Source organism: Myotis yumanensis, unplaced genomic scaffold, assembly GCF_028538775.1.
Source record: "Myotis yumanensis isolate MYYU_CA2020_CCGP unplaced genomic scaffold, mMyoYum1.0.hap1 SCAF_24, whole genome shotgun sequence".
Taxonomy (NCBI): Eukaryota; Metazoa; Chordata; class Mammalia; order Chiroptera; family Vespertilionidae; genus Myotis; species Myotis yumanensis.
Window position 1 is genome coordinate 2,549,397 of NW_027223775.1, and position 11,686 is coordinate 2,561,082.

The 11,686-nt window shown below is 47.3% G+C and overlaps 1 protein-coding gene across 1 annotated transcript; it reads right to left on the reverse strand.

Annotated features, from left to right (window-relative positions):
• Positions 1 to 9,419: 9,419 nt before the first annotated feature.
• On the reverse strand, positions 9,420 to 10,172 carry LOC139000596 (cyclin-Q-like). Its single transcript, XM_070402745.1, has one exon. It carries the CDS (start codon positions 10,170 to 10,172, stop codon positions 9,420 to 9,422), a length of 753 nt encoding a protein of 250 aa, XP_070258846.1.
• Positions 10,173 to 11,686: the final 1,514 nt, after the last annotated feature.

Genomic DNA, 11,686 nt, shown 5'->3' on the forward strand with positions numbered 1-11,686 from the left:
GCATGACATGTTCTTCCTATACTCCTTTCCACAGGTGTCTGCTAATCTTCCTCATGCTGAGGCCTAGGCTGCTGTGCTGCCATTCCACATTGTTCTATTGCTGCCCACCTCATCTCCTATTTCCCTAAGGTCTCCTCTTTCTGCTGGGGTCAGTGGTATAGGCCTGCTCCTTATCAGTATCTTAGGGTGCAAAGTGTGGGCCACAGTGCTGGAGGAATCCTTGTTTTTCAGCCTTGTCAGAGGTTCTTCAATCCTTTTATCCATTTAGGTTTTCCAAGGAGAATACCTAATTTGTTTCCCCTCCCTAACTGGAAAACAGGGGAGCATGCCCTGAGGAAGTAACACACTGCCTCATTTTGTATTCAGTTCACTTCATAGACTTTATGCACTTATGGTCATAGACACCCTGGCACTGCAGGATCCCGGGTTTCATTCCAGGTCAAGGGAATTTTCCTGGCTTGTAGTTAACCAATGGATGTTCCTTCTCTCTCTCTCTCTCTCTCTCTCTCTCTCTCTCTCTCTCTCTATCTCTCTCTCTCTCTCTCTCTCTCTCTCTCTCTCTCTCTTTATCTTTCTCTCTCTCTCTCTCTCTCTCTTTCTCTCTCCCAGTCCCTCCCACCTCCTTCCTTCCCTCCCTTCAATCCTCCCTCCCACCTCCCCTTCCTTGCTTTCTGTTGAAAAAGGTCAACAGTGGGAAAAGGTCCTCTAACGTGGATTAGCAACAACAAAACACACAGATACATCATGCCGCTTAAATATAATAAAACCAACATTGAAAATATTCTCCAGGTGCCTAAAAGTGACTGAAAATCCCAATGCACCAATGTCTAAGGGGAGAAAAGATTGAGATGCTGCAGGGCCACAACACAGGTAAAGATTTTGTAGGGGGCTTGAAAGAGGCTGGTGACCCAGCTTCCTGCCTGAGGAGGTCCCGATGGTACAGAGCCCCAGTTTTAGTTTTCAGAGTGGTGGTGTTGACATTAGTAAGGGAGATCTGCTCACTGCTTCTGCTATAAGACAGAGGCCCCCAGCTTTCCCCTACCCATCTCCTGTTCCTCTGTTCCTCTCCCATCCCTCCCGCAGGCATGATGGTCATCTTTCATAGTCACCCTGCCAGGCCCTTCCCTGCCCCAGACTGAGGGTCAAAGTATGTAGCAACAGGAACTGACCTTGACCAAGTACCAGCACCACCCTGCCGAGAGCTTCAGAGGTACAGCCCCGCCGGGACTGGGAAAACACTCTGCCCTGGGATGTCTTGGAGGCTTGTGCCCAGTGGCCTCATCTCACCACCACATGCAGGTGGCTGTGGTATTCCTTCTGTGGGCCCTCTGCTTGTGCTTAAGCTCTGCAGGTATTGGGAAGTGGAGGTCCTCTGTGCCAGACAGGGATTCTGCCAGGATATGGCGGTTGGTAGGGGATCCTCTGCTGAAAGGCTCCCTGTCATCTTGTCCATGAGTGCTTTTCCTGTGTGAGGTGGGACGTCTGGGGGTACAAGATGTATCAAAAGAGATTTTATTCGCGACACCTGGGTGCCGGTGGGTTGAGACAGAGAAAGTCATCAGTCATGAGAGCAGGGAGAGAGTTTTTACTTATTTTTGCTGGCTGCAAGCCGCTCTGCTGACATAAGGGTCTGGTCCTTCCTTGGTTCCTCCCATGCCAGGTGTCTTCTGGTTATCTGGGCTATGCTGTGCTCAAGGCTGCAAGCTTGCTGCAAGATATCTGCTAAGCAAAATAAGGTTTTCCCTACCCTGTTTTATTCTCTTTTTCCCTTTCAACAGCCCCTGGGAGGGGAGAAGTAGACGGTATAAAATGGAGGACTGGGATGCCTGGGTGACAAGGGAAACTCACAGCACCCACAAAGTGGCTCAGGATTTCTAAGCTTAACAAATGAGGAAGGAGAGGTAGATGAGGCATGACAGAGGATGGCAGGTGGGTGATGCATGGTGGTTGGCACCCAGGACAGATAATGGGTAAAGAGGTGATGCATGCAAGACAGAGGATGGATGGGTGATAAGAGCGGATATGCACACAGGCAGGTAGCAGACAGATGTCCTGAGAGAAAAAGACAGCGAATGCTGGTCTCCACGCCTTGCAATCTTTTCCGGGAGGTCCTTTTTCGCTCCTGCATTTAGCAGGGGACCCTCCACTCCGCTGCCTGTGCAGCCACTCTGCCATAATGATAACTTTAATGCAGGATTCTCAGCCTCCCTGCTTCTGGAGCCAGGCCATGCCAGCCCCTAGAGGGCCGCACCTCTCTGAGTAGCTTTGAGCCATGACTTCCCACTGCATGAGGACAAAAAGGTGAGGGCCTCAGAATGTTGGGGACAATATAGGAAGTCATGCCTGAGGAGGCGAATGCACAGCTGTGCTGCGGCCTGGGGCTGGCCTGATGGGTAATTGACACTCATTCCCTGTCAGGCTGCTTCCTGTCCAAAGGCCCACGAAGTTTCCCTGTAAACATGGATGGGCGTGTATCCCACACCTGGGGGAGTGTGGAGGCTTGCTTCCAGAAATCACCCTTTAGTTTCTCCCTAGGTGTGTCTTCAGGAGGCAGGGAAGGAGAGCGGCTGGAAGTCCCAGGCTTTGCCCTTGTATGAGGGGCTGGCAGGGAGGGAACAGACTGCATTTCAAGGTCTCCTTTTACTGGCCATAGCTGTCTCAGAGTTGATGAGAATGTCTGACAATTTTCATCTTGGCAAGTCCCAAGGCTGTTGATTCTTTGCTTACTGAATGAGATAAAGTCCCCTTTCCTCCCTTTCCCAAGACAGCAGGCTGGTTTGTTTGGTGGGCAAGACAAAACTGCCCCTCTATACACCCTCCTCTCTCACTCTCACCTTGGAAGTTCCAGGTTGATTTTGCTGTGTAGTCTCTCATGTGGGAAGAGAGATATTAACCACCTGTCCTTGGTTGGGGAGGATTAAGGACTTTCTACAAGCTGTACAAACTGGCCAGGCTTGCATTTCTTGTCTCAGTTTCTCTATTCCACTTGCCCAGGAATGAATCTACCTCCTTGCAATCATGTTACAGTCCCAGGTAATAAGGAGGAAAAGTAAGACATTGTGAGTTTATTATGGGGTTGGTTCATGGAATGCCATAAGACAGATTAACTGTGGCATTCATTCCCTACAGATTTTTGGGGAGATAATGAGGATGCAAAATGCTTTGCCGTTTCTTTTTTTTTAACCAAGTTTCAGAAGATTGGTATTATATTGTGTCCATTATATTAATCTAAAGACCTAGTGCATGCAACTCAGCGGGTGGTCCCTCAGCCTGGCCTGCGCCCTCTGGCAGTTTGGGAGCCCTTGGGGGATTTCTGACAGTGGAAGTGGGCCTAAGGCCTTAGTTGGATAGCATTACCACTGCCATTGAAGCCGGAGAGGCTCCTTCCCCCAATGCTGTGCTCTCCAGGTGTTAGCTTGGTTTTTCACTGAGTGGTGCTCCCTCTGTGGGAGCACACTGACTACCAGGGGGAAGCTCCTGCTTTGAGTGTCTGCCCTCTTGTGGTCAGCATGTGTCATAGTGACTGGTAATTCCACTGTTCTGTCAATTTGCATATCTCCCTTTCATTATATAGGATTAAGAGTCTCTGAGAATTTTTCAAAAACTTAGAGAAATTGAAATATCTCTAAGAGGTTAAATTTTATGTGGCATGTGGCATGTAAAATTCTAAATTCCAGTACTCTTTATAAAGGAGGGCGCCAGAAACTAGTCCAGAGAGAATTTGAAGATGTGACAGATGCTGCCAAAGAAATGAATGAAAAAGTAAGTATTTTGCCCTAACCAGTTTGGTTCAGTGGGTAGAGCATCAGCCTGCAGACTGAAAGGTCCCTGGTTCAATTCTGGTCAAGGACTTGTACCTTGGTTGCGGGCACACTCCCAGTTGGGGGGTGTGCAGGAGGAAGCCGATCGATGTTTCTAACTCGCTATCACTCTCTCATCCTCTCTGTAAAAAAAAGAAAATCAATAAAATATATTTTTAAAAAAGAAAAAGTAAGTCTTTTAATATAATTCTAGCACTGTGGTTCAAGTAATAGTATTTGCAGGTTTGCTTCTTCTTGTTGATAAAGTTTGATAATGCCATATGAGCCTTGTTTATTTAGCCATCATTATTCTTTTTTTTTCTTACAAAAGTGCTGGACTATGGGGTTGCAAGGATGTTGAAATGTCCGTTTTTTTGTGTCGCAAAATAGTACATTAACCTAAGTTACTTTAGTATATGAATACAAATGGAATCGGGCTTAAAACCTTCAAAGCACTTCCTAACTTAGAACAGCCTGCCCACCCCTGACATATAGTGACAGCAGAAATCAGGTCACTGTTGGTAAGAAGCTAATGCAATTGATGCAAACATTTCCATAGCATAAAAAAAAGGTCTTGAAAATATGGTATGCATAGTCCCTTTACCCTCAAGTTGGTATACCTTTTCAAAAAAGTATTTGTGTTGATTTCATAGAGCAAGGGAGAGGGAGAGAGAAACAAAAACATGAATGATGAGAGAGAATCATAGATCGTCTGCATCTCCCTGTCCCCCACTGGGGATTGAGCAAGTACTTGGACTTGTTCTTTGACCAGGAATGGGACCGGGACCTCCAGGCTCACAACTGGATGGTCAACCACACAGAGTCACAGCAGGTGGGCTATGTATTTAGTTCTTGAAGACAGGAACTGATGTGAGTTAGGAGATTGGGTGTGCCATAATTAATTGACCTTTCCTTCCCTAACTTTTCTCTGGTTAATTATTTTTGAATCCTGCAACAAGACTGATTTTTGTAAAATGTATATATCCTGATTTATATTAAAGTAGTGGATAAGAGTTCCTTTTATTGGGTCTTTATTGTACTAGTGAAGGAAATAGTCTTATTTCTCTTTAATCTTAAAGTCTAGCCAATGTAAGTGTGTCCCATATCCTTCAAAGGTGTCTGTGCTCGTTGCACAAGTATTCCTTAATATTACCCTGAAAGTCACACCATTCGGGCCTCTTTTGGGGTACATATTTTCTTTGGTTCTGTTATATTTTCAGATATTTCCTATATATCATACCATTATTTTAAGCCACGTTCTTTTGGATTTATTTAGAATCACTCTCCTGGGACAAGGTAACATATGCAGATTTCTACATCAATAACTAAGTTTGTGCTTTGGCTACACTTTTGATCTTATATTTAAGTTAATTTGTGTGTACACTCATTATGCCATATATTAAGTTGTTGATCTTCAATGACTTTTAATACATAACTCACTTATGTCCCTGTCCTTTATTTGGAGAGCCTGTTTTATGGTACATTGAAGGGGGTCAGTACATATTGACCCTTTTCCTTTACCTTTATCTTTTAGGGTTTGTTGACAATCAAGAGTTGGATTAGTCTCATGATTTTTCTTGAGTTCAGAAGTCCATTTATTTGATTTATGAAGACTAGTTGATGTTGTTTCTCTAGTTTCTAACCGGAAGAAAATGTAGTTCCTGTAGAGATTATTCCTAGGTGTCTTCTTTCAAGTGATGTTTTGTAGCCTACACCATGATTCTTATTGGGCACTTATTTTCTATGGTAAAAATAACAAGCATGCAAGGAAATGTAAATAAGTACAATCATGCACAAAAAAGATGAGGAAAAATATAGGAGGTAATTATTTTTAGAAGTTGTATTGGCAGGAGATAGTGTTTTTATTCATAATATTAAGGGGATCAAGGGATGTTTGCTGAATCTCAGATGTGCGGAAGGAGGCCAGACCGTCTGTATAAATCTGTGGAAAACATTTTGGACCCAGAAAGCTCAAGTGATTCCTTAAGGTGGGAACTGTGTCTAGTGGCTGTTTGGTTTGTGTCACTGCCCATCAGTGCCAGACATCTTGATAGAATGTGTGACTGCAGATTTGTTAACAGAAATAAATCCAGACATCCAAAGAGTTTTGTGTGGAGCAATTACAATGACCTGAGCTATGTTTACACATGCCACGTTGATTTAGCTAAAAGATCAACCATCATAAAGTTATTGGGAGATTGGGGAATTTAGGTATGTATGTTAATCAAATTACTATATTTAGGAGGTACAATTCTAGGAACACATTTTTAAAAAATTCTTTATTGTTTAGAGGATTACATATAGTATTACATATGTTTCCTTTTCCCCATTGTGCACCTGCAACCCCAGCACATGCCCTTCCCCCGCCCTAGTATCTATGTCCATGGCTATTCAGATATGCCTGCATACAAATCCTTTGGTTGATCTCTTACCCACTAGTCCTTCCTTCCCTCTGAGGTTTGATAGTCAGTCCCATGCTTTTCTGTCTCTGGATCTATTTTTGTTGAATGGTTTATGTTGTTCATTGTGTTCCACAAATGAGTGAGATCTTGTGGTATTTATCTTTCTCCAGCTGGCTAGCTTTGCTTAGCATAATGCTCTACATGTTCTTCCATGCTTTTGGGAATGGTAAAAGTTCTTTATTTTTTACAGCAGTGTATTTTTCCTATGTGGGTATGTGCCACAGATTTTAATCCATTTATCTGCTGATGGTCACTTAGGTTTTTTCCAAATCTTACTTTGTATATTGTGCTGCTATAAATATGTGGGTGCACATGCCCTTTCCGATGGGTGTTTGTCATTTCTTGGGATATGTTCCTAGTAGTGGGATTACAGTTAAAATGGGAGCTACGTTTTTTAAAGTTTTTGAGGAAACTCCATACTGTTCTGCATAGTTGCTATACCAGTCTGCATTCCCACCAGTCAGGCAAGACGCTTCCTTTGACACCCCATCCTCGCCAGCACTTGTTGTTTGTTAAATTGTTGATGATAGCCATTCTGACCAGTGTGAGATGGTATCTCATTGTCCTTTTGATTTGCATGTCTGGGATGATTACTGGTTTTGAGCATGTTTTCATGTGTCTCTTGGCTTTCTGTATGTCCACTTTCAAAAAGGGTCTTAGTCCTATGCCCATTTTTTTTAATTGGAATGTTGATCTTCCTTTTGTTTAATTGGATGAGTTCAGTATAAATTTTGGAGAATAGGTCCTTATCAGATATAACATAGGCAAATATCTTGTCCCTGGCAGGGGACTTCCTTGTTTTGTTGTTGTTGTTATATTTGTTGGCTTCTTTTTCTCTGCAGAAGTTTTTTAATTTGATCCAGTCCCATTTGTTTATTTTCTCCTCAGTTTCCATTGCCCTAGGAGCTGTTTCAGTAAAGATATTGCTGAGACATATGCCTGATATTTTGCTGCCTATGGATTCTCCTAAGATTTTCATGGTTACCCACTCACCGTTAAGTCCTTTATTCATTTCCAGTTTATATTTGTGTATGGTGTAAGTTGGTGGTCTAGATTAATTTTTTTGCATATACCTGTGCTATTTGTCCAACACCAATTATTATTATACTAGAGGCCCGGTGCACAAAAATTTTGCACTGGGGGGGGGGGGGTCCCCTAGCCCAGCCTGTGCCCTCTCACAGTCTGGGACCCCTCAGGAGATAACGACCTGCTGGCTTAGGCCTGCTCCCGGGTGGCAGAGGGCAGGCCCAATCCCTAAGTGCAGCCCCTGGTCAGGCTCAGAGCAGGGCCGATTGGGGAGTTGGGGCGCCGCCCCGTCATGCACAGAGCAGGGCGGATCGGGAGGTCGCAATGCCACCCTCAGGGTAGACTGATTGGGGGGTTGGGGCACCGCCCCCTGTTACACTCAAGGCAGGGTCGATGGGGAGGTTGCGGCGCCACCCCCTGTCAAGCACAGAGCAGGGCCGATCAAGGGGTTGGGGCGCTGCCCCCTGTCACTGACAGAGCACGGTCCATCAGGGGGGTTGGGGCACTGCCCCCTGTCACTCACAGAGCAGGGCCCATCAGGGGGTTGAGGAGCTCCCCCCTGTCACTCACAGAGCAGGGCCCATCAGGGGGTTGAGGAGCTCCCCCCTGTCTCTCACAGAGTAGGGCCGATAGGGGAGCTGGGGCACCACCCCCTGTCATGCACAGAGCAGGGAAGATCAGGGAGTTGGGGCACTGCACCCTGTCACACTCAGGGCAGGGCCAATGGGGAGGTTATGGCTCTACCCTGTCACACACAGAGCAAGGCCCATGGAGGGGGGTTGGGGCGCCACCCTCTATCACCCACAGAGCAGGGCCGATCAGGGGGTTGGGGTGCCGCCACTGTCACACTCAGGGCAGGGCCGATGGAGAGGTCATGGTTCTACGCTGTCACACACAGAGCAGGGCCCATGGGGGCGGGGGTTTGGGGCACCGCACCCTGTCACACACAGAGCAGGGCCGATCAGGGGGTTGGTGCAGTGCACCCTGTCACACACAGAGCCACAGGGCAATCGGGGGATTGGGGAGCTTCCCACCATAAGGCACAGAGCAGGGCTGATCAGGGGGTTTAGGTGCTGCCCCCTGTCACGCTGATCCCGTTGCAGGGAGCCTCGCTGCTCCGCTGATCCCGGTGCCGGGAGGCATATTACCCTTTTACTATATAGGATAGAGGCCTGGTGCACGGGTAGGGGCTGGCTGGTTTGCCCTGAAGGGTGTCCTGGATCAGGGTGGAGGTCCCCACTGGGGTGCCTGGCCAGTCTGGCTGAGGGGCTGAGGGCTGTTTTCCCACTGGCAGTTGACTAAAAGCTCCCAACCACTCCTTGTTTTCTTTCTTTTTTTTTTATTCTGGACCAGCTTTAGCTCTGAGGCTTCACTGCTGAAAACATGGATACAATGTTGCGGTCTGGGGCTGACTGAAAGCCGGTTTTGTTTCGCTTCTTATTTGCAACATAGTAATAGTTGCTTAGAGTTGCAGTTGAGAGTCCAGCAAGTGAGGCGGGGAACGTTGGAGTCTGCAGTCCCTGGAGGAAGCAAGTCTCCCTGTTCGCTTCAGTGCATGGCTGCCGGCCGCCATCTTGGCTGACAGTTAATTTGCATAAGGATACGCTGATTAGCCAATGGGAAGGGTAGCGGTCTTACGCAAAAGACCATGTTTCTCTTTTATTAGTGTAGATGTTTATTTTGGCTTTGTAATATTTTTCATTAAGCAAATTTAAATTTCCTCTATGTTAAATCATTCATACTTTCTATTAAACTGGCCTTTAAAAAAATCCAGTGGGGAACAGTCCCATCCGTTCTTTGATTTTCCTTCCGCTGATCCCAAAGCTCCGCTGGAGTCTGCGTCCTTTCAAAGCACAAAAGCAGACCCGGACGCCTCAGAGCCACCCACTGCAAGCTCCTGCCCGCGGGAGGTGCAGCTCCCATCACCCTCTGGACCATGGCTGCCGGGACAGTCAAAGCCTGAGAATCAACGTGGCAGCATGTCATCGCCTTCACCGGCCTGTCAGCAGCAGCACAAAACCAGTCCTCCCAGCCAGCACTCTGGGGACCTGCCCTCACGGTGATGTGGTGGCGCCTTCTGCTGGCAGCCGAGTGTCCCAGGCATCTCTTTGGACTGGCCTTGGCCAGGGCCTTAGGGCATCTCTGTGTCCATGGCATAAATCCGACTGAGATCAGACACAATGTCATCAATGATTGGCTTGGTAAGGTCGTCACTAAACACCTGCCACCAAGGCTTCTCAGCCTCGGCCTCGGCGGGCACCTCGACCCTGTAGACCTGCAGGGCCAGGTGGAGCACCGCCAGCGCTATGTGCTGAGCCTGGAACCGGAGGCACAGCCCCCCGCGGTAGCTGTCCCGCAGCAGGGCCCAGGCAGTGACGGAGATGGGGGTCCGTTGCCAGCTGTAAGGATTCAGCCAGTTCTTGAGAGAAATCAGGTAGTGGAGCAGGTACCTGTGTGGGTGCTGAAAGGAGACTTGGAAGCGCAGTACCCGCAGCACAAGGAGCTCGCACTGCGCAATGCTGTCCCGGATCACCCAGAACCCGGAGTCCAGCTCCAAGGGCTCGCTGCCCGGGTGGAAGTACCTGTTGGACACGTTGATGATGTCACGGGTTCGCAGGGGCTGTTCTTCCACTTTGCCAGCCAAGTAAAGGGCAGACATGGCGACCAAGTAGGGGTAATAGGCGTCCACGTTGATCTCGCACAAGAACTTATGGTAAATGGCACAGGCAGTGGCGATGGGAATGGACTGCATCCCTAGCTTGACACCTGCCTCCATGATGAAGCTTGTCACAGGGAAGTGCACCCTCGCCTGGGGTGCGGGCCACCCCTTGGCGCCGGGCGCCGTGACCTCCTCTTTGCAGCTGTCCAGGGGAAGGTCCTCCATGGGGCTCAGCCTGCAGGCCCCAGACCTTGGTGGCTGGAAGGGCAGGAGTCCTCAGGGCGTGGCCGGCGCCAGCTGGGTCCTAGTGCCCTGTGCAGCAGCCCTGCCCTGCCCTGTCCCGCCCCACCCAGCCCAGCACCAACCGGCCCCACCTGCCTCGCCCCGCCTGGGCTTGACCACCGGCCTGGTTCCAACACCAATTATTGAAGAGACTGTATGACTCCATTCTATGCTTTTGCCTCCTTTGTCAAATATTAATTGGGCGTTATGGTTAGGGTCAACTTCTATGTTCTCTGTTCTGTCCCATTGGGCTATATGTCTGTTTTAGTGCCAGTAACAGGCAGTTTTGAGAATGATCGCTTTGTAATATAGCTGGATATCTGATATTGTGATCCCTCCAACTTTGTTCTTCTTTGTCCAGATTGCTGTAACTATTTGGGGCTTTTTTTTTTTATTTAATAAAGGACTACTTACCCTCCAAGTATTTGAATTTTGTTATATTTTATTGTAGTTTATTTGTAATACTAGAGGCCCAGTGAATGAACTTTGTACACCTGGCAGAGTCCCTCATCCTCTGGCAGGCTGGGAGCCCTCAGGAGATATCCGAATGATGGCTTAGGCTTAATCCCGGTTGCCAAACATTGTGAGCGCTGCTGTGGAAGTGGGAGAGATTCCTGCCACTGCTGCTCCACTTGGTAGTCGTCAGCCCAGTCTGGCTGAATGGCGCTCCCCTTGTGGGAACTAACTGACCAGCAAGGGCAGCTCTTGCATTGCGAGTCTACCCGCTGGGTGTCAGAGCACTTCATAGCAATCGGTCTTATCTCTTTTTTATGACCTTTACTTTGAGATTTATTTTTTCTGTTATTTTTGTTTTATTGTTTAAAGTATTACAAAGAGTATTACACGTGTCATTTTTTTCCGCCCTAGACAATCCTCTGGCCTTCCCTACCCCCCATGTCTTATGTGCATTGGTCATGCTTATATGCATGCATACAAGTTTTTGGTTCATTTCCTAATCCTCCCCTCCTAACCCCCAACCCTTACTGGCCTTCCCGCTATAGTTTGACAGTCTGTTCCAGGCTACTCTGCCTCTGTATCTATTTTTGTTCTAAATTGATAATGGTCCTTGTTATCCATAAATGAGTGAGATCATGTGGCATTTTTCCTTCATTGACTGGCTTATTTCATTAGCATAATGCTCTCCAGTCCCGTCCATGCTGTTGCAAATGGCAAGAATTCCTTATTTTTTACAGCAGCATAGTATTCCATCGTGTAGATGTACCACAGTTTTCTAATCCACTCATCTACTGATGGGCACTTAGGCTGTTTCCAGATTGTAGCTATGGTAAATTGTGCTGCTATGAACATAGGGGTGCATATATCCTTTATAATTGGTGTTTCTGTTTTCTTGGGATATATTATTATAAGTTGGATCCCGGGGTCAAATGGGAGTTCCATTTTTTATTTTTTGAGGAAACTCTATACTGTCTTCCTTAGTGGCTGCACCAGTCTGCTTT

Coding starts and splice junctions, on each gene's coding strand:
- LOC139000596 (XM_070402745.1), bottom strand. CDS start 10,172: ATGGAGGACCTTCCCCTGGACAGCTGCAAAGAGGAGGTCACGGCGCCC.